The sequence below is a fragment of the Heterodontus francisci genome, chromosome 14 (genome assembly GCF_036365525.1).
Source record: "Heterodontus francisci isolate sHetFra1 chromosome 14, sHetFra1.hap1, whole genome shotgun sequence".
Lineage (NCBI taxonomy): Eukaryota > Metazoa > Chordata > Chondrichthyes > Heterodontiformes > Heterodontidae > Heterodontus > Heterodontus francisci.
Window position 1 is genome coordinate 107,702,221 of NC_090384.1, and position 23,713 is coordinate 107,725,933.

At 45.6% G+C, this 23,713-nt stretch overlaps 1 protein-coding gene across 8 annotated transcripts in view; it reads left to right on the forward strand.

Annotated features, from left to right (window-relative positions):
* The window catches only part of lrrc56 (leucine rich repeat containing 56), a 222,911-nt gene that overhangs the window by 76,007 nt on the left and 123,191 nt on the right, over positions 1-23,713 (forward strand). For all 8 annotated transcript variants that reach the window (XM_068046725.1, XM_068046723.1, XM_068046727.1 and 5 more), the window contains one exon: positions 14,221-14,281. In XM_068046725.1, the coding sequence (XP_067902826.1) occupies positions 14,221-14,281 (61 nt within the window). The remainder of the gene's footprint in view (positions 1-14,220; positions 14,282-23,713) is intronic.

Genomic DNA, 23,713 nt, shown 5'->3' on the forward strand with positions numbered 1-23,713 from the left:
TAGATTCTGGAAAGGTTGCATCAGGCGGGAAAGTAGCAAATATAACCCCTCGATTCAAGAAGTGGGGGGAGGCAGAAAACAGGTAACTATAGGCCAGTTAGCTTGACGTCTGTCGTGGGGAAAGTTTTAGAATCGATCACTAAGGAGGCTATAGCTGGGCACTTAGAAAAACTCAAGGTAATCGGGAATAGTCAGCATGGCTTTGTGAAAGGGAAATTATGTTTAACCTATATATTAGAGTTCTTTGAAGGAGTAATTTGCGCTGTGGATAAAGGGGAACCCGTTAACGTACTGTACTTAGATTTCCTGAAGGCATTTGACAAGGTGCCACATAAAAGATTATTGCGCAAAGTAAGAGCTCATGGTGTGGAGGGTAATATATTAGCATAGATAGAAGATTGGCTGGCTGGCAGAAAACAGTATGCATTAATGGATCATTTTCTGAGCGGCAGTATGTGACGGGTGGAGTCCCGCACGGGTCTGTGCTGGGGCCTCAACTTTTTACAATTTATATCAATGACTTAGATGAGGGGTGCGAGGGCATGGCAGCTAAATTTGCAGATGACACAAAATTAGATAGGAAAGTATGTTGTGAAGAGGACATAAGGAAGTTGCAGACTGATATAGATAGGTTGAGTAAGTGGGCAAAGATCTGGAACAGTCTCTGGAACAGTTCCTACAGATTGGAGGGTAGCTAATGTAACCCCACTGTTTAAAAAGGGAGGTAGAAAGAAAGCAGGGAATTACAGACCAGTCAGCCTGACGTCCGTAGTGGGGAAAATTCAAGAGTCCATTATCAAAGATTTTATAGCAGAGCACTCGGAGAACAGTGGGAGCATCAGACAGAGTCAGCATGGATTTATGAAAGGGAAATCATGCTTGACAAATCTGCTAGAATTCTTCGAGAATGTAACTAGTAGAGTTGATGAGGGGGAACCAGTGAATGTGGTTTCTTCAGACTTTCAGAAGGCTTTCGACAAAGTCCCACATAAGAGATTAGCGTGTAGAATTAAAGCGCATGGAATTGGGGGCAGTGTATTGCGATGAATAGAAAATTGGTTGGCAGACAGGAAACAGAGTAGGGATAAATGGATCTTTTTCCGAATGGCAGGCAGTGACTAGTGGGGTACCGCAGGGATTGGTGCTAGGACCCCAGCTATTCATAATATACATTAATGGTTTAGATGAGGGAACTAAATGTAATATCTCCAGATTTGCAGATGACACAAAACTGAGTGGGAGGGTGAGTTGTGAGGAGGATGCAGAGAGGCTTCAGGGTGATTTGGACAAGTTGAGTGAGAGAGCAAATGATTGGCAGATGCAGTATAATGTGAATAAATGTGAGGTTATCCACATTGGTAGCAAAAACAGGAAGGCAGATTATTATCTGAACGGCTATAAACTAAGAGTGGAATATGCAACGAGACCTGGGTGTTCTCGTACACCAGTCACTGAAGGTAAGCATGCAGGTGCAACAGGTGGTAAAAAAGGCAAATGGTATGTTGGCCTTCATAGTGAGAGGATTTGAGTACAGAAGCAGGGATGTCTTGCTGCAATTATACAGGGCCTTGGTGAGGCCACACCTGGAATTGTGTGCAGCTTTGGTCTCCTTATCTGAGGAAGGATGTTCTTGCTATAGAGGGAGTGCAGCGAAGGTTTACCAGAGTGATTCCTGAGATGGTGGGACTGACGTATGAGGAGAGATTGAGTCGGTTAGGATTATATTCACTGGCGTTCAGAAGAGTGAGGGGGGATCTCATAGAAACCTATAAAATTCTAACAGGTCTTGACAGGGTAGATGCAGGAAGGATGTTCCCGATGGTGGGGGAGTCCAGAACCAGGGGTCATAGTCTAAGGATACAGGGTAAACCATTCAGGACTGAGATGAGGAGAAATTTCTTCACCCAGAGAGCGGTGAGCCTGTGGAATTCACTAGCACAGAAAGCAGCTGAGGCCAAAGCATTGTATGTTTTCAAGAGGAGTTAGATATAGCTCTTGGGTTTAAAGGGATCAAAGGATATGGGGGGAAAGCGGGAACAGGTTACTGAGTTATATGATCAGCCATGATCATAATGAATGGCACAGCAGGCTTGTAGGGCTGAATGGCCTACTCCTGCTCCTAGTTTCTATGTTTCTATGATCTGGCAGATGGAGTATAATGTGTGAAGTTGTTCACTTTGGCAGGCAGAATAAAAAAGGAGAGTATTACTTAAAAGGAGAACGACTGCAGAATTCTGAGGTGCAGAGAGACCTAGGTGTTCTCGTGCAGGAGTCACAAAAAGTTATTATGCAGGTACAGCAAGTAATAAAGCAGGCTAATGGAATGCTATCCTTTATTACGAGAGGAATTGAAAATAAAGGTAAGGATGTTATGCTGCAGTGATGCAGGGCATTGGTGAGAGCATATCGCAAATATTGTGTGTAGTTTTGGTCTCTTTATTTAAGGAAGGATGTAAATGCGTTGAAGGTGGTTCAGAGGAGGTTTACCGGATTGATACCTGGAATGAGCAGGTTGTCTTATGAGGAAAGGTTGGACAGACTGGGCTTGTTTTCACTGGAGTTCAGAAGACCAAGGGGAAACTTGATTGAAGTATATAAGATCCTGAATGGTCTTGACGACAAGGTGGTTGTGTGAAGGATGTTTCCTCTTTTGGGTGAGTCCAGAATGAGGGGGCACTGTTTTAAAATTAGGGGTCGCCCTTTTAACCAAAACATTTACTCTCAGAGGGTTATGTGACTTTGGAACACTCTGCTTCAGAAGGCGGTGGAGACGGGGTCATTGAATATTTTTAAGGCGATGGTCGATAGATTCTTGTTCAGCAAATGAATCCAAAGTTATCGGGGATAGATGGTAGTGTGGAGACACAAACAAATCAGCCATGATCTTATTGAATGGTGAAGCAGGCTTGAGGGGCTGAATGGCCTACTTTTTTATTTTATTTTATTTTTATTTTTTATTTAGAGATACAGCACTGAAACAGGCCCTTCGGCCCACCGAGTCTGTGCCGACCAACAACCACCCATTTATACTAACCCTACACTAACCCCATATTCTCTACCACATCCCTACCATTCTCCTACCACCTACCTACACTGGGGGCAATTTACAATGGCCAATTTACCTATCAACCTGCAAGTCTTTTGGTGGTGGGAGGAAACCGGAGCACCCGGAGGAAACCCACGCAGACACAGGGAGAACTTGCAAACTCCACACAGGCAGTACCCGGAATCGAACCTGGGTCACTGGAGCTGTGAGGCTGCGGTGCTAACCACTGTGCCGCCTTAATTCGTATGTTCATATGCATTCTCTAAGTGTTGCTCGTGTTCCAAGGTTGTCGTTTCCTCAGTGTCTCCAAGCATTTGCGAGCGCCGCCCCGCCCGATACAATGTGAACAGCAGACATTTCGGTGTTATGGTACATATGTCGTAGTGATGACAGCATTGCATTTCTAAATAAAATGTAATTTCAGTTCAAACTGTGTTTGTCAATAATCGCTCTCTTCAACTGGGACCCTGAGCTCAGCGTCTGATATAGCACGTGCTCCTTGGCTCCCAGCTAACTTGAGAGCCTCCTCTTTGGCCTCAGCCAGAGGCCGTAGGTCGGGCACCCCACCACCAGTCCTGCATTTGTGGGCCCTCCTCCTGAAAGATCAAAGATGTAGTTACTGTTAAGTTCCAAATGTCTCTACAGCATGTCATGCTAACATGGGCTTCTCTTCTGCAGTTGGGGGTTGTCACTGCTCTCGTACTGACTCTATCTGTCATAGGTCTCAATTGGGCTAAGATAGAAACGAGGGAGACTGGTCTCACTTATGCAGTTAGTAATCTGCTATCATTACGCTATGACCTTCCTATCATTAGATTGGCTGTGTCAATTGTGCGCCTTTTCATTTGTGTGCAAGCTGATCATAGCAAGCTGTGTGGAACCTTGCAACTTACATTGGCTGACTGTAGGAGGTCATTGACCCGCTTCCTGGACTGGACCCAGTTACGATGGGTGACCCCACGGCGGGTAACCCCACGGCTGCTAACCACCTCTGCAATCTCCATCCAAGCTTGCTCCCTCAGGCGGGAGGACCTCTTCTTGCCATCGCTGGGGAAGAGAACCATTCACCTTTCCTTTGCGGCCTGGAGGAGAATCAGCAGGGAGGATCTTACATCTGCCATGTTAGAAACTATGCCCGGGGGATGTTTGCTGAGATGCAAAATGACCGCAAATGGAAGAAGTGTTGCTGCAACAACCTGGTATTGAATGCAAGGAGAGTAAATGCAGGGCTGGCAGCCTTTTAAAGATGGTGCCAAGACCTGATCTAACATCAGATTATACCATTCACAGTGTTGCCAATGCTGCCCCTGTCATGCGATTGGGGGGGACAGCTGCTTTCTTAATGCTAAATGGCCGCCCGCTGCTTCATCACATGTTACATGTGAGACGGCCGACATTTTGCACATCTGCCGCCGCTCCCAGTGGCATGACTGCAAAATCCAGCCCATTGTAAACTGAATAAAACTCAGCTGATCAATCCCAGTAACATTGGACTTATGGACACAGAGCCTGTGCGCAAATGCAAATAAACCTCATCTATGCTTTTGTTACCTCCACATTCAACTATTCCAAAGTTCTCTTGTCTCGCTTCTCATCTTCCACCCTCAATAAACTTCAGCTCATCGGGAGCTCTGCTGCTGTTGTCCCAACTCGCAACAAGTCCTGTTCGGCCGTCACTCCTCTGTTCGCTTACCTGTTAGCTCACGGTCCAGCAATGCCTCGAATATAAAATTCTCACCCTCATGTTGGAATCCCTCCATAGCCTCACCCCTCTCCATCTCTGTAACCTCCTCCTCCAGCCCTACAACCCTCCGCGAAAACTATGTCCCTCTAATTTTGTCATCTTCTGCATCCCTGATTTCCTTCACCCCACAATTGGTGGCTGTGCCTTCAGCTGTTAGGCTATAAACTCTGGAATTCCCTTCTAAGATATCTCTAGCTGTCTTTCTTCCTTCAAGACACTTCTTAAAATTTACCACTTTGACCAAGCCCTAGAATAAGGAATATGGATCTCAGTGTTAAATTTTGTTTGATAATGCTCCTGTGAAGTGCCTTGGGCCTTTTTACTGCATTAAAGCTGCAATATAAATAAAAGTTGTTGTTGTCATTGTTGTTGCTGCTGCTGCCTGACCTTCACACTTGACTGTCCACAATGGATGAGTTTGTTTCATCTTGCTCGACCCTGAGACAGACTGCAGAGTGATCTGAGAAACGCACTGTCTGTAGAATAACCTTGGTATCATGCAACCTGTCACAAAGTATGCATCCCAGACTATTTCACCCACTGATCTGCAAGGTGGTATATTGTGCCAGCAGTCAGGTATTAATTGAGCAAAAAGTCAGCAAGCCTTAATCAAGGCATTGATTGCATTGTCACTGGGGCCCTTTTGATGTATATCCAATGTCGTAGGGCTGCACTATGAGCAGTGAATATGGTATACTAGGTTGGAGGGAGGACATGTACAATGCTGCCTCACCCAGGTGGATTTCTGGGCCCCTGAACAGTGGTGTGAGTGGTGGTGATTGGGCAGGTGTTTCCTACATGGGAAGAAGAGTAGATGGGCAGGGGTGCTGGAAATATGAACCTGCAGAGATCAGCCCTTCAGAATGCTGAGAGGGGAGAGGAGGGCAAGATGTATTTTTGGGTGGTGGAATCTGTGTGGCCCTGATTCACTTAAAGCCAATTATGAAGGTATGAGGGGCGAACTGGCTGAGGTTAATTGAGTAAGTAGACTGGAAGATATGGCGCTAAATGAACAGTGGGAAACATTTAAAGAAGCAATTCAAAGGGTTCAACAAAAATATATTCCATTCAAAAACAAAAACTCGTCAAGAAAGACCTATCCGTGGCTCACTCAGGAGTATTAGACTAAAAGAAGAGGCTTACAATGTTGCAAAAAATAGTAGTAAGTCTGAGGATTGGGAGTTTTTTAGAAACCAGCAAAGGGCCACCAAAAAGTTGATAAAAAGGGAAAAAATAGAATACGAGAGTAAATTAGCCAGCAATATAAAAACAGATTGTTAAAGCTTTTCTAAGTACATAAAAAGGAAGAGAGTAGCTAAAGTAGACATTGGTCCCTTAGAGGCAGAGACAGGAGAAATCATCATGGGGAATGAGGAAATGGCAGAGGCATTGAACAAATATTTTGTGTCTGTCTTCACAGTAGAAGATACAAGTTCCATACCAGAAATAGGCAATAACCTAGGGGCTAAAAAGAGTGAGGAAATTAAGGATATTGATATCAGCTGAGAAAAAGTATTGGAGAAACTTGATGGACTAAAATCTGACAAGTCCGTGGAACCAGATGGCCTGCATCCTAGGGTTCTAAAAGAGATAGCTGCAGAGACAGTAGAGACACTAGCTATGATTTTCCAGAATTCCTTAAGATTCAGGAATGGTGCTGTCAGATTGGAAGTTGACAAAAGTTACACTGCTTTTCAAGAAAGGAGGTAGAGAGAAAACGGGGAACTACCGGCCAATTAGTCTCACATCAGTCATTGGGAAGATGCTGGAAACTATTATTAAAGAAGTCTTAACATTGCACATGGAAAAGCATAGTATGATCAGAACCAGTCAGCATGGTTTTACGAAAGGGAGATCCTGTTTGACAAATTTATTAGTTTTTTGAGGATGTAACTAGTCGGGTAGATAAAGGGGAACCAGTAGATATAGTATAGTATACCTGGATTTTCAAAATGCATTCGATAAGGTCCCACATAAAAGGTTAATAGGCAGGATAAGGGCTCATGGTGTTGCGGATAATATATTAGCGTGGATAGAGGATTGGTTAACAGACAGGAAGCAGAGAGTGGGCATAAATGGGGCATTTTCAAGTTGACAGGCAGTGAATAGTGGGGTGCCGCAAGGATCAGTGCTGGGGCCTCAGCTATTTACACTCTATATTAATGACTTGGATGAAGAGACAGAGAGTAATTTATCTAAGTTTGCTGATGATACAAAGCTTGGTGGAAAGGTAAGCTGCAGGGAGGATCTAGAGCAGCTGCAAAGAGCTATCTTTGTGAGACCGCACCTTGAATACTGTGTGCAGTTTTGGTCTCCACATTTAAGAAAGGATATATTTGCACTGGAGGCAGTGCAGTGAAGATTTACTAAATTGGTCCCTATGATGGGAAGCTGAGTAAATTGAGCCTATATTCTCTGGAGTTTAGAAGAATGAGAGCTGATTTAATTGAGACATACAAGATTCTGAAAGGGCTTGATAGGGTCAAAGCTGAGAGATTATTACCGCTGGTCAGGGAGTCTAGAACACGGGGACACAGTCTCAGGATAAGGGGTCAATCATTCAGGACTGAGATGAGGAGAAATTACTACACTCAGAGTTGTGAATCTTTGGAATTCTCTACCCCAGAGGGTTTTGGATGGTCCATCATTGAATACATTTAAAGCTGGGATAGATAGATTTTTGGTGTCGCAGGGAATCAAGGGATGTGGGGAGTGGGGCAGGAAAGTGGAATTGAAACCCGAGATCAGCCATAATCGTATTGAATGGCGGAGCAGGGTCGATGGGCCATATGGTCTAGTTCTGATCCTATTTCTTGTGTTCATTCTTATATCATCCGGACCACTTGCTCTTCTTCCTCTGGCACCTTCCCATGCAGGTGTTTGGAGAAACCAAATGCATACTGGATGAACATTGTGCTGAACATCTTCAATCTGTGTGTGAGAACTGCCCCGAGCTTCCCGTCACTTGTCACTTCAGTTCTTCACCCCACTCTCACTCTAAACTTTGTCTTTGGCCTTCTACGTTGCTCCAATGAAGCTCAAGACAACCTTGAGGAACAGTGCCTCTTCTTTCTACTGGACACCAAGTCCTCATCACTGACTTAAATAACTTCTGACCTGAACAATAGCTCCCATTTTCTTTCTGCAAATAGGTGCGGGTGACATAGGATGGGCGTGCTGTCCTTTGGAGATGGGGGAGGGGAGCTGGCTTTGATGTTTGAGGTGGGGATCCCACTGTATGAACACTGCTAGCAGGATGGTCTGCATCCTTGGTGTTCACCTACTTTATCCTTCCAGCAGACGCCCTGGGATCCCTAGATCCTGCTCTATTTTGCAATTTTCCTCTTCTACTTGTCTCTTCAGCTCTTTTCACTCTGTATCTTGAATATGTTTCTTATTTCTTTGATTTCATCCATTTGGCTCCTGTCTCTATCACTTCTGCCATTTAACCATTTCCTGTTCCCCATTGTACCCGTTTGCAGGTTGTTCTATTTCCTTTCCTCTGTGGGTGGGTGGTTTTTCTCCCTCACCTTTTTCCTTATTTTGTTTTCTTTTTAAAGCTGTTAAGCTGTAATATCTTGCTGTTCAGAGGAAGTGTCTGTATGAGTCATCAACTGACTTGTGTCTGACCCCCTTTTTTGTTTTTATTTTTTGTATTCGATTGTGAGATGTGGGCGTTGCTGGCTAGGCCAGAAATTATTGCCCATCCCTAATTGTCCTTGAGAACGTGGTGGTGAGCTGCCTTCTTGAACTGCTGCAGTCCTTAGGGTGTAGGTACACCCACAGTGCTGCTAGGGAGGGAGTTCCAAAATTTTGATTCAGTACTTCACACTGTTCCTCCTTGACTACAATATCTGCATTGTCCCCCTCTTTTGTGAAGACAGACGCAAAGTATTCATTGAGAATTTATTAATTTAATGAATTTATTAATTAATTTATTAATTAATTAATGAACCGAAGCGTTCTGAAGAAGGGTCACTGACCTGAAACGTTAACTCTGCTTCTCTCTCCACAGATGCTGCCAGACCTGTTGAGTATTTCCAGCGTTTCTTGTTTTTATTTTATATTATATAAGCTTTCCTTTTCTGCATTATCTTACTCTGTAGGTTCCTTGACATCCATGGGGAGCTAGATTTGACAGTCTCCCCCTTTTTCTTAATGGGAACACGTTTACCCTGAACCCCTTGAATCTCCCCTTTGAATGCCTCCCATGTTTTAACACTGATTTACCTTCAAGTAGCTGTTTCCAGTCCACTTTCACTCAATCACTCCTCAATTTAGTAAAATTGACCTTGCCCCAATTGAGAACTCTAACTCCTGTTCTATCTCTGTCCTTTTCCATAATTATGTTAAAACTGACTAAATTATGATCACTGGCTCTCCTTCCACCTGCCCATCTTCATTTCTTAAAACTGTCTTAAACGGCACTTTCTCTTGTTGAACTTGCTATATACTGGGCAAAAAAGTTCTCCTGAATGCACCTCAAGAATTCTGCTCCTTCAATTCCTTTCACACTAAAACTATCCCAATTAATATTGGGGTAATTAAAATTCCCTACTATTACTGCCCTATTGTTCTTGCACTTCTCAGAGATTTGCCTACATATCTACTCTTCTATCTCCCTCTGACTGTTTGGGGGTCTATAGTACACTCCCAGCAGTGTGATTACCCCTTTTTTGTTCCTTAGCTCAATCCGTATGGCCTCATTTGATGAACCTTCCAGCATATCATCCCTCTTCACAGCTGTAATAGTTTCCTTGACCAAAATTGCACCCCCCATCCTTTCTTACCCCCTCCCTATCGCGTCTGAAAACCCTGTAACCAGGAACGTTGAGCTGCCATTCCTGTCCCTCCTTAAGCCATGTTTCTGTAATAGTTATGATATCATACTGCCATGTGTCTATCTGTGCCCTCAGCTCATCTGCTTTATTTGCTATACTCCTTGCATCGAAATAGATACCCATGAGCACTGCCAAACTCTCTTTATTTTCTAACCCTCGTTTCCTCTGTCTTCCAGACTCATCCATTAATATTCTGCCTTCCATTTTAATTTCTGATTTTGTCCCAGCTGAGTCTACCCTCAGGTCCCCATCCCCCTGCCAAACTAGTTTAAACCCTCCCCAACAGCACTAGCAAAATGTCCCACAAGGAACTTAGTCCCGGCTCGGTTCAGGTGCAACCCGCCAGGCCTGCACAGGTCTGGTTTTTCTGTGTTTCTATGTTTGTATGTCCCATCCTCACAAGAGCCGGTCCCAATGTCCCAGGAATCTGAAGTCCTCCCTCCTGCACCATCTTTTCCGCCACGCATTCATCTGTCTTATCCTTCTATTTCTATACTCACTTGCATGTGGCACTGGGAGTAATCTGGAGATTACTACTTTTGAGGTCCTGCTTGGTAATTTTTTACCAAGCTCCTTAAATTCTGACTGCAAGACCACATCCCTCTTTCTACCTATGTCGTTGGTTCCGATGTGGACCACGACTGCTGGCTGTTCACCCTCCCCCTTCAGGATGCTCTGCAACCGCTCAGTGACATCCTTGACCCTGGCACCAGGGAGGTAGCACACTATACTGGATTCACGTCTGCGGCCACAGAAATGCCTGTCTGCTCCCCTGACTATTGAATCACTTATCACTATGGCTCATCCAGTTGTCCCTATATTCACCTGTGCAGCTGAGCCAGCCGTGGTGCCATGGACGTGGCTCTGGCTGCACTCCCTACGTGAAGCATCACTTTCCTCAGTATTCAGAACTGAATACCTGTTGGAAAGTGAGATACACTCAGGAGTCTCCTGCACTACCTGCCTGATTCTTTTTGACTGTCTGGTGGTCATCCATTCCCTCTTTCCATGTATACTCTTAAGCTGTGGGGTGACCACATCTAAAAACATGCTATCCACGTAGCTGTCATCTTCACAAATGCACCGCAGTATCGCCAGCTGCCGCTCAAGTTCCAAAACCTGGAGCTCAAGCTGCTTCAATTGACGACACTTCATGCACAAATGGGTCTCCAGGATACGGGAAACATCCTGGAGCTCCCACATAGCACAGGAGGTACACTCTCAAGGTTGAAGCAACTCTGCCTTTCCTTTATTTATTAGTTGACCCTTTGCTACTGCTAAAAAAAAAATTACCAATACTACAACAGCTTAGAATTATGAATAAAATCTTACTAGTACTGATAAATCCTACTAAAAATCAATATAGTTCACTAGTTAAAATAAACCTTACTCAAAAAAAACCCAGCTACTCACTTGTTCCTTATTATTAAGCTATTTACACACGCAACCTAACAGTAGTGTACTAACCCAGCTATTTCGAGTTATTCCCCAATAGCAGTTACTCACCAAACAATCACCTTGCAGCTTTCCTGTGACGTCACTGTTCACTTTGTTATCAAACTCCGCCGCGTCTGGAATCTTCTCCGCTGCCCTCCCTGTAGGTAAGTACTCTAGGCCGCGATCCTTGGGCTGTATTTATCAGCTCCCCGCTCCATGTTCTTCCCGCAGGTCCACTGCTCTCCCGGAAGGTAAGTTCTCTAGGCCACAATCCTCGGGCTCTACTTATCTGCTGCTTGCTCCGTGTTCTTCCCGCAGGTCCGCTCCTCTCCCGGAATGTAGGACTCACACCAACTCGAGGGTTTTCCCCTGATTCCCGTTGACTCCAGTTTTGCTCGGACTCCTTGATGCCATACTCGGTCAAATGTTACCTTGATGTTAAGGGCAGTCACTCTCACCTCACCTTTGGAGTTCATTTCTTTTGTCCGTGTTTGGACCAAGGTTTTAATGAGGTCAGAAGCTGAGTGGCCCTGGCGGAACCCAAACTGAGCGTCAATCAGCAGGTTATTGCTGAGCAAATCATGGGCAGATGCATCTGTGACAGGTAGATTGGTGAGGACGAGGTCAAGTAGGTTTTTCCCTTTTGTTGGTTCCCTCACCACCTGCTGCAGACCCAGTCTAGCAGTAATGTCCTTTAGGGCTCGGCCAGTAGTGGTACTACCGAGCCACTCTTGGTGATGGACATTGAAGTCCCCCACCCAGCGTACGTTCTGTGCTACCCTCAGTGCCTCTTTCAATTGGTGTTCAACATGGAGAAGTACTGATTCATTAGCCGAGGGCGGAGGGTGTGGGGGTGGTTGGTAGCTGGTAATCAGCAGGAGGTTTCCTTGTCCATGTTTGACCTGTCCATCGCCAATGTTGAGGATTCCCAGGTGCTGCCATCTCTGTCCTGCTGGTGGGACAGGACATACCCAGGGATGGTGATGGTAGTGTCTGGAAAGTATGATGCTGTGAGTATGATGGGATCAGGCTGTTGCTTGACTAGTCTGTGGGACAGCTCTCCCAATTTTGGCACAAGCCCCCAGGTGGACTTTGCAGGATCGACAGGGCTGGATTTGCCATTGTTATTTACAGTGCCTAGGTCAATGCCTAGGTCCGTCCAGTTTCATTCCTTGTTTTAGACTTTGTAACTGCTTTTGATGCAACTGAATGGCTTGTTAGGCCATTTCAGAGGGCAGTTAAGAGTCAGCCACATTGCTGTGGGTCTGGAATGAAATGTAGGCCAGACCAGGTAAGGATGGCAGATTTCCTTCCCTAAAGGACATTAGTGAACCAGATGGGTTTTTACAACAATCAACGATTGTTTCATGGTCACGATTAGACTAGCTTTTAATTTCAGATTTATTAATTGAATGCAGATTTCACCTTCTGTTGTGGTGGGATTCGAACCCATGACCCCACAGCATTAGCCTAGGCCTCTGGATTACTAGTCCAGTGACATTACCACTTCGCCACTGCCACCCCATCAGATTTCAGCATCTGTGTTTTTGTTCATCTGCATGCTGTCTGGTTCACATTTTGAATGTTGCTGTTTTTATGTTTTCTTTATTTAATCAATACCACTGTATGTAGGAAATTGCATTTTCAGCAAAGTGACTCATTATAAGCACATGGTCTGCTCCATGCCACAGTACTTGATAGTTGCAGACAGTCAGACAGTTCTTCAGCCCCTACATCTTGTGGATGAGTGGATTAGAGAGCTATTCCCATTCTCCCGGCAGAGAACTGTGCTCACAGAGTCAGATAATCAGCACGACAGTGTTCTAGTCCCTTCAAACAAACCTTGTCTGCACGAGAGTTGGTCCCAAGTTTTTAATACTTAATGAGTTTGAGACTCAAAACAACTGCAGCCAGTTATTTGAGTCGCTATATGTTTCTTCCGTTTTATTTCAAAATAGATCCTATCGAATTTTGTCTGGTTAAGAGTTACTTGCTGCACATATTTTCATTTAAATGCATTTCTGGGTTTTTTTTGCAAATTTTCTTTGACTGTGGCATCAGTGCATTAGACCTCCATCCTGGCATGTTGTGGCATGCTAGAATGGCCATAATTCAGCATGACACCAAGCTCAAAACCTGAAATGTGCTGCCACAGGAACGCAAGAGGTTGGCGATTTTTTGTTTTGTTTTGCAGTGAGAGAAGGAAAATTGGAAGTCCAGTCACCTTGACAAGCACTTAGTCAGCAATAGGACAGCACTGACAGAGGCATAGAACCAGCCTTTCATGCTAGGGAAAGAAAAAAGCAAATCCAAGGGTAGTAATGAAATAAAGGCAATAAGCACGGATGCTTTATTAAGTTAGCCTTTCCCTCTCCATCACTTACTTTCCTTTTTCATAATAGTCTCATTGAAAATGTGTCTAAAATTGTTTTACGTTCAAAAAATAGCAATAGTTGGTAAAACTGTGTAAGATTAAAGGAAGTGATGATTAAGTAAGTCTGCTTTCTGCAATAAATATTGATATTGCATACAACCACGATTTTGGGGCAAAATAATTGTGAATGTGGACAAGCTGGGCGAGATAAACAAGTAAAAAGATTTGCGTTTGTATTTTTTAAAGTAAAATTCCTTCTGTCGCCCCTGAACTGAAACAATGTTTGGTTCAGTCCTGCTTATAGCAGTATGATTTTTAAATTAATTTTTTTGTCTCTCTTTTTTGTGGCATCTGTGAAGATTTATCTCTGGGGCTTTCAAGGTCTTTGCTTGAAATAAGTACTTTTTGTCCATTCGTTTGAACTGTGTATTTCACTCGGTAATAGAATGACAGCAGCATGTGAAAACTTGCCAGCAATTGCATAGTTTACAGTATCGAGTTATGAGATCAGCATTCATAAGGAAATTGATCCCAAAGCCTTTCTGAATGCATTGTTTGTTTTTGCTATTATATGTGGGCTCTATGTGTGTAACTGTGACCGAGTTAATGAACTTCAGGAGAAGACCTCAGAAGTAGCTCAGTCTATTAGCTGGTGACCAAGTCATGTTGGCATTCAAAGAATGCCATGGATCTTTGCCATTTTAAACTTGTGACTTTTTTTTATTCAGGCACATTTTTTCCATTATAAATTAATACAAAAAACCTCATCTACTTACAGGTGCTTATTTACCCAGTTTGGTTCAACTGAAGCTGAACAGCAGTTTTATTGCATCAATAAGGTAGGTTACCAATTTTACCATGAAGAATTGAAAATTCAAGCTGCTCCTTTTCTGTGCCTCTGAATGAACCAAGATTAGTAGCAGACCTTATTCATGCTAATGACTGTATGAGCATATTTTTTTCTCTCCTACCAGTTGACTTTCAGTTTGTTTGACTTGCACTAGCAAAGCAATCTTATAACCCGCATAAAGCTGAATGCGTATTTCTCTCCTTTAATTTACTTATTTTACACATTCTCATCATATTCTATGCAGATTTACAAAATCACAAGCTAGGATCAGGCAAATAAGATTCTAGGGCCCTTTTTCTTTAATCACACTCTTCCACGATCTGAGCCCTATTGTCTTCCCATTACAGCATCCAGCTGTTTATTAAATGAATCCAATGTCCCTGCCTCAACCCCGGCAAAGAGTTTCAGCTGTTCAACAGCTTTTGTGCAAAGAAATACTTCCTGGCATCTGTCCATATCTTGCACATGATACCCACTTGCCTTCCTATAAAAAACCGCATCGAGGCTTTGATTGTTGAAAGGCTTTTGAAAGTCGCGATACACAACATCCTATGGCTTTCCCCTGGACACGTCACTTTGAAATCTGGCTGTCTCAAATACCAAAATCATCACACTATACCAAAACAAAGAACACAGAGGAGACTGCAACAGCTAAAGGGACATCTCACTCCTTAGCTTCATGGGAAAGCCTTTGCTAGGGTCATACTTAAAAGACTCCATTTACTTGCAAACGAGTGTACCTGGAAGCATAGTGCAGTTTCCATGCTGGCAGATCTACTGTGGACATGATCATCTCCTTATCCCAGCTACAAGAGAAGTGTAGGGAACAGAGTATACCCCTTTACCTTACTCTCGTAGATCTCACTAAGGCATTCAACACTGTCAGCAGAGAAGGGCTCAACAAGATTTTTGGAAAAGTTGGCTATCCACCGAAGCTCCTCGTTCTCATCCGCTCCTTCCATGGCAACATACACTGCACTGTGTACAGTTTGATGCCTCTACTTCTAACAGTTTTTGAGTGAAGAATGGAGTGAAACAGGGTTGTGTCCTAGCCCCCATTCTGTTTGGCATCTTCTTCTCCATGCTGCTGACCTTAACCTTCCCGGCAGATATGGAAGGAGTCTACTTGTGCACTAGGTCAGACAGCAAGCTCTGCAATCTATCAAGGCTGAAAGCAAAGACAAAAACACATTGCGTCCTGATCAGAGAACTCCTCTACGCTGATGATGTTACACTAGTCGCTCACACAGAATCTCAGCTGTGAAGACTCCTGGACTGTCTCTCCTATGCCTATAACTTGTTCTCCTTGACTATAGTCGTCAATAAAACCATGTTCATGGGACAAGATGTTGCGTCTCTGCCTATGATCACACTAAATAACATCCCACTGGAAGTGGTTAGCAAATTCTGCTACCTTGGGTCCATGGTGACAGACAATCTGTCCCTTGATGCAGGGCTCGATACACGCATGGGGAAAATAGCTACCCCTTTGGCCGACTTGCACATAAAATAACACCTAGCTGACCCTGAGGACCAAGCTGATGGTTTACAAGGCCTGTGTTCTCAGCACCTTGCTGTATGGCTGTGAAACATGGGCGACTTACAGCTACCAGGAAAAGAAGCTCAATAATTTCCATCTTTGCTGTCTGCAGACCATTATGAGTATACCCTGGCAAGGCAAAATCACAAATGCAGCAGTCCTCTCAAAGGCAGAGCTCCCAAGTGTGTTGACACTAATCAAACAGAGGCGGCTTCAGTTTATTGGACACATCCGCAGGATGGATGACAGCTGCGTATCCAAGGACCTTCTGTCTGGTGAGGTAGCTGTGGCCAAATGACCAGTGGGGTGCCCAAAGCTCCGCTTCGAGGATACTCGCAAGCATGACATGAAGGCCCTAACGTTGACTGTTGCACCTGGGAGTCACTAGCTGGCGAAAGAGGGAAGTGGCAACACGTTCTATGGATTGGCGTGCGCTACCACGATGACCAGTGGCTACAGCAGCTTGGCAACAGATGCCATGCCAAAAATAACAACTCGCAATGTCACTTGGCAGCTTCACATATGGCACTTGTGGCAGAACCTGCCTCCCAAGGATTCACAGCCATCAGCAAAGGTGGACCAACAGAAGACACACCACCTAAATGGATTGTTTGCTGCCTGTCCACCATCTTTCATAGATGGAAGGATGCCAGTCAGTCAAATATGTCTGAGGTTATGTGGGGAAAGTCAACCCCTTCTGAAGCCATTAGGTTATTACCATTCAAAAGTTCTTTCCATATTGTTTCTGATTATAGATTTCATTTGTTTTCTGATTGAGGTTGGCGTAATGGATCTATAGTTACCAGGCATAGTTCTGATAATGTATTTGTAGTCAATAGCTTTGGTTCTGTTAAAGTTCTGCTGTTGCCACTTTTGGATCTGTTGTTCTTCTTGACTTTGGGAACTATATTTGCCTGTTGGCAAATCTGTCTGTTGGAGTTTTTCCTGTGTTCCTTGACTCCCAAAAAATGGTTATCAGAGCTTCACGAATCTCCTTCCTTGTCTTATGTGCACTAGAGTATGGTTCGTTGTCTGAGGAGATTTATTGGTCTTCAGCTTCTCAAACTGTTTAGAATGTTTGCTAGGATACTCTTCGAAGAGTGCCATGTGATCTGTTATGCCCACCTGAACAGGCAGATGGGGTTATATTTTAACATCTTGTCTGAAAGTATGCAGCCTGAGCTTTGCAGCACTCCCTTGGTACTGCACTGAAGCATACTAACTGCCTGCTGTCCACTCTCATTTTCAACTCCATATGAGTCCTATACAGTTTTAATTTCTTCCTTGACTACCTTCCTACTCTTAAAATGTTGAAAGAATTTTTTGCCGTTAGGTTTTGCATCTATGGTTGCACTCCTTTTCAGCTTGGCATTCTAATTTTCTTGTTTTGGCGTAGGGATTGGTTTTATCTCCCAGTGAGCTTCAGGCAGACAGGGGGATGTGGTGAATGAGAAATGCACTCATACACCCAGATTTTAGCCCCAGGCCTTATCTTAACTGCCCACCCATAGCTGAATTCAGGCAACTAACTAAAATTTGTCACTCAACTACCATCACTAAAACAGCTATCTATTCATCATAATATTGCTGTTCGTGGGACATTACTGTTTGTGGGATCTTGCTGTGTGCAAGTTGGTTGCCGCGTTTCCTACGTTGCAGACTTGCACATTCCAAGGTCCAGGACTACGTGCTGAGGGACGCACTAAAGCTTGGGGCAGCCGCAGCAAAGTCTCAATGGGGAAAGACCACAGTGTAAGGTCCCCCCACCAAGCTGAACTGAGGGGCTGGATCCATGGGAAACCCCTCGAACTGTATCGGAAAAATTTTCATTTGCTGTAAAATGTAAAAATGTTAATGGCATGACAAATGAAATGGAAGGGTTGTGAGGCAACTCATGATTGTATTGAAGGAAACTGATCTTCCTTGCAATGTTTGTATTTTTTGGTGCTGTTTGAAACTGTTTGGCAATGTAATTTTTACAAATTTTTATGAATAAAGTATATTTTGAAAATTTAAAAAAAAAGTTTCCTACATTGCTGTCACGGTCCGATCCACCGACGTCAGGCCGGTGTTCTTCTCCGACCATTGCCTCTTACTGGCCAACTGTCACTTACAGGACGACAAGCTGGTTGGCAGGGGGACATGGAAGCTCAATGCTACACTGCTAATCCCAGAGAACATTGAGGAACTCAAAAGGGATTACAAAGGTTGGAGAACCGTGAAACCCCTCTTTGAGTCTCCAGTTCACTGGTGGGAGGCAATCAAGGAGAACATCAAGACGTTCTTTATCTTCAAAGGTGTCCAGAGGGCGAGAGAGAGACAGAGGGAAATGTCCCAACTCCAGAAAAGTATGCAAAATCTGCTCCAGCTGCAGTTGATGGGGGTCGAGGTCAAGGAGGATCTCCAAGAGGTGAACAACCAGCAGGCCTTGCTCTTTGCCACGGAGGCCTCCAAAATCATCTTCCTGTCCAGAATCCGCTCCATTGCCATCAGCAGCAGCAGAATTGTACTCAACGACAATCTGTAACCTCATGGCCCGGCGTATCCCCCACTCTACCATTACTATCAAGCCAGGAGACCAACCCTGGTTCAATGAAGAGTGCAGGAGGGCATGCCAGGAGCAGCACCAGGCATACCTCAAAATGAGGTGTCAACCTGGTGAAGCTACAACCCAGGACTTACTTGCATGCCAAACTGCGTAAGCAGCATGCGATAGACAGAGCTAAGCGATCCCATAACCAAAGGATCAGATCTAAGCTCTGCAGTCCTGCCGTGAATGATGGTGGACAATTAAACAACTAACTGGAGGAGGTGGCTCCACAAATATCCCCATCCTCAATGATGGGGGAGCCCAGCACATCAGTGCGAAAGATAAGGCTGAAGCATTTGCAACAATCTTCAGCCAGAAGTGCCGAATTGATGATCCATCCTGGCGTCCTCCTGAAGTCCCCAGGATCACAGATGCCAGACTTCAGCCAATTCGATTCACTCCGCGTGATATCAAGAAACGACTGAAGGCACTGGATACTGCAAAAGCTATGGGCCCTGACAACATTCCAGCAATAGTACTGAAGACCTGTGCTCCAGAACTTGCCGCGCCCCTAGCCAAGCTGTTCCAGTACAGCTACAACACTGGCATCTACCCTGCAATGTGGAAAATTGCCCAGGTATGTCCTGTACACAAAACGCAGGACAAGTCCAACCCGGCCAACTACCGCCCCATCAGCCTATTCTCAATCATCAGTAAAGTGATGGAAGGTGTCATCAACAGTGCCGTCAAGCGGCACTTGCTTAGCAATAACCTTCTCAATGACGCTCAGTTTGGGTTCCGCCAGGGCCACTCAGCTCCTGACTTCATTACAGCCTTGGTTCAAACATGGATAAAAGGGCAGAACTCAAGAGGTGAGGTGAGAGTGACTGCCTTTGACATCAAGGCAGCATTTGACCGAGTATGGCATCAAGGAGCCTTAGCAAAACTGAGGTCAATGGAAATCAGGGGGAAAACCCTCCACTGGCAGGAGTCATACCTAGCACAAAGGAAGATGGTTGTGGTTGTTGGAGGTCAATCATCTGAGCTCCAGGACATCACTGCAGGAGTTCCTCAGGGTAGTGTCCTAGGCCCAACCATCTTCAGCTACTTCATCAATGACCTTCCTTCAATCATAAGGTCAGAAGTGGGGATGTTCGCTGATGATTGCACAATGTTCAGCACCATTCGTGACTCCTCAGATACTGAAGCAGTCTGTGTAGAAATGCAGCAAGACCTGGACAATATCCAGGCTTGGGCTAATAAGTGGCAAGTAACATTCACGCCAAACAAGTGCCAGGCAATGACCATCTCCAACAAGAGAGACTCTAACCATCTCCCCTTGACATTCAACGGCATTACCATCGCTGAATCCTCCACTATCAACATCCTGGGGGCTACCATTGACCAGAAACTGAACTAGAGTAGCCATATAAATACCGTGGCTACAAGGGCGGCACAGTGGTGCAGTGGTTAGCACCGCAGCCTCACAGCTCCAGCGAGCCGGGTTCAATTCTGGGTACTGTGTGGAGTTTGCAAGTTCTCCCTGTATCTGCCTGGATTTCCTCCGGGTGCTCCGGTTTCCTCCCACAAGCCAAAAGACTTGCAGGTTGATAGGTAAATTGGCCATTAGCAATTGCCCCTAGTATAGGTAGGTGGTAGGGAAATATAGACAGGTGGGGATGTGGTAGGAATATGGGATTAGTGTAGGATTAGTATAAATGGGTGGTTGATGGTCGGCACAGATTCGGTTGGCCGAAGGGCCTGTTTCAGTGCTGTATCTCTAATCTAATCTAAAAATCTAAGCAGGTCAGAGGCTAGGAATTCTGAGGCGAGTAACTCACCTCCTGACTTCCCAAAGCCTATCCAACATCTACAAGGCACAAGTCAGGAGTGTGATGGAATACTCTCCACTTGCCTGGATGGGTACAGCTCCAACAACACTCAAGAAGCTCGACACCATCCAGAACAAAGCAGCCCGCTTGATTGGCACCCCATCTACAAACATTCACTCCCTCCACCACTGACGCACAGTGGCAGCAGTGTGTACCATCTGCAAGATGCACTGCAGCAATGCACCAAGGCTCCTTCGACAGCACCTTCCAAACCCATGACCTCTACCAAGTAGAAGGACAAGGGCAGATACATGGGAACACCACCACCTGCAAGTTCCCCTCCAAGTCACACACCATCCTGACATGGAACTATATCGCCGTTCCTTCACTGTCACTGTGTCAAAATCCTGGAACTCCCTCCCTAACAGCACTGTGGGTATACCTACCCCACATGGAATGCAGCGGTTCAAGAAGGTAGCTCACCACCACCTTCTCGAGGGCAATTAGGGATGGTCAATAAATGCTGGCCTGGCCAGCGACATCCACATCCCATGAATGAATAAATTAAAAAAAATCTTACATTACTTCTTCCAAAAGGTAGACAGAGAGAGCTCTGTGATCAGAAGCCTGAAGGAAGAGGATGGCTCGGTAACGTCTTCTCAGTCCGCAAATCCTTTTATGCTGGGCTGTATGACGCGAAGCCCACAGACAGCAGAGCCTCCCAGTCCTTCCTGTCATCTATCACGGAGGTCTTAGATGACAGCATGAGGGAGAGCCTGGACAAGCCGCTAACTCTGGACAAGCTGACAAAGGCCGTCAAGTCCTTTGAGACGAGTAAAACTCCCAGAAGCGATTGCTTACCGGTTGAGTTGTATTCGGCCCTGTGGGACTGGAGCGGCCCAGACCTGCTGGAAGTATTTGAGAATATGCTTCTGGTTGGCAGCATGTCAGAATCCATGAGGAAAGGCATCATCACCCTCATCTACAAGCGGAAGGGGGAGAGGGCAGAAATCAGAAATTGGCGGCCCATCTCACTGCTTAATGTTGACTACAAGATTCTGTCCAAAGTCATAGCCACTCGAGTCAAGTCTGCTCTGGAGTTTGTGATTCACCCTGACCAGACCTGCACTGTACCTGATCGTCTTGCGCTACTCAGGGATACGATCGCCTATGTACAGGACAGGAGGGTGGACACGTGCCTCATCCGCCTGGACCAAGAGAAGGCTTTTGACAGGATATAACACACCTACATGATGGATGTGCTCTCCAAAATGGGGTTTGGGGAGGGAATCTGCAATTGGATCAAACTGCTCTGCACAAACATCAGTAGCGCAATCTCAATCAATGGGTGGGAATCAGAAAGTTTCCCGATCCAATCTGGAGTCAGACAGGGCTGTCCTCTCTCCCCTGTCTTGTTTGTTTGCTGTATTGAACCCTCTGCTGAGTCTATTAGGAAGGATGCGAGCATAAGAGGGGTGACAATCCCACGCAGCAGAGGCATTCAGGTTAAAACCTCCCTGTACATGGATGACGTCGCCATCTTCTGCTCTGATCCGCTGTCCGTTCGCAGACTGATGAGCATTTGCGACCAGTTCGAACTGGCCTCGGGAGCCAAAGTTAACCACGGCAAGAGTGAGGCCATGTTGTTTGGGAATTGGGCTGACAGATCCTTTGTCCTCTTCACCGTCAGGTCAGACTACCTGAAGGTGCTGGGGGTATGGTTTGGAAGGGCCGGGCCGTGCCGTGCACCAAAACCTGGCAGGAGCGAGTAGCCTGGATACACCATCAGCTGGGCATGTGGGAGCAGCGATCTCTCTCCATTGTGGTTAAGAACCTGGTTATCAGACGCGAGACGCTCACGTTGTTGCTGTACGTGGCGCAGGTCTGGCCCATACCCCACTCCTGCGCTGTGGCGGTCACCCGAGCCATTTTCTGCTTCATCTGGGGATCCAAAATGGACCAGGTCCAGAGGGACACGATGTTCAAACCTCTGGATAAGGGTGGGAAAAATGTACCCAACGTCGCCCTCATCCTGATGACCACCTTCGTGTGCGGCTGCATCAAGCTGTGCGGAGATCCCCAGTACGCAAACATCAAGTGTCTCTACGTGCTGAGGGTCTATCTGTTCCCGGTGTTGTGAAGGATGGGCCTGGTCACATTGCAGCGGAACGCTCCATCCAGTTGGACCATGCCATACCACCTATCCTTCGTGGAAACGTTTCTGTGGAAAAACACCTTTGACCACCAATCCATCAGGCAGTGGTCTGCATGGAATGTTCTCAAGGCCTTACGGGAAAAGGAGATGGTGGATCTGGTTGGATGGTTCCCCCAGCAGACAGCCAAAGTTATTTGGCAGAATGCCTCATTACCAGAACTTTCAAACAAGCACCAAGATGTTGCTCGGCTGGTGGTGAGAAGAGCGATCCCCGTCAGATCCTTCCTGCTAGCCCGGAGTCTCACCCCCTCCGCACAATGCCCTCGAGGGGCTGTGGTGGGGAAGAGACAGTTGCCCACCTCCTTCTGGAATGTGTCTTTGCAAAGCAGGTGTGGAAAGAGATGCAGTGGTTTTTGTCGAGGTTCATCCCAAGCAGCTCCGTAACACAGGAGTCTGTGCTCTACGGGCTGTTCCCGGGACACACACTGAGATAAACATCAACTGCTGCTGGAGGACCATCAACTCGGTGAAAGACACTCTTTGGTCTGCCCGAATCTTGCTGATCTTCCAGCGCAAAGAGTTGTCCATGACCGAGTGTTGCAGACTGGCACATTCCAAGGTCCAGGACTACGTGCTGAGGGATGCACTAAAGCTTGGGGCAGCCGCGGCAAAGGCTCAATGGGGAAAGACCACAGTGTAAGGTCCCCCCACCAAGGTGAACTGAGGGGCTGGATTCATGGGAAACCCCTCGGCTGTATCCAGCAAATATGGGTTTGCTGCAAAATTTACATGGCATGTAAATGAAATGGAAGGGTTGTGAGACAACTCACTCCTGTATTGAAGGAAACTGATCTCCTTTGCACTCTTTGTATTGTTGACTGGGTACTGTTTTGAACTGTTTTGTAATGTATTTTTTACAGATTTTTATGGCAAGTATTTTTTGGAAATTCAAAAAAAGTTTCCTACATTACAAAAATGACAACACTTCAAAAATACTTCATTGGCTGTAGAGTATTTTGGAGTGTCCTGAGGGGACTGTGAATGACATTGTAGAAATGCAAGTTCATTTTTACTTTCTGTGCCCCAAACCAAAGGAAGACTTGCTGGAAGGAAAGTTATGTTCCAGAGAACAGATTTCAGAAGGGTCTTGTTGGGTGGCGGTGGGGGTGTGGCGAGGTGGTGAATTTGGAAAGGGGTGTGCTGATGAGGGGAAGGAGGTTTGGGGTGAGTGGAAGGGGGTTGGTGGAGTGGGTGGTGAGGTGAAGAGGGTTGGGAAGATGGGTTGGTGGCTTTCTTATATTGACGTCTTCTAGTGTTGCTTTTTCTCATAGGTGAAAACCTCTTCACGACCCATCCTTCTGACC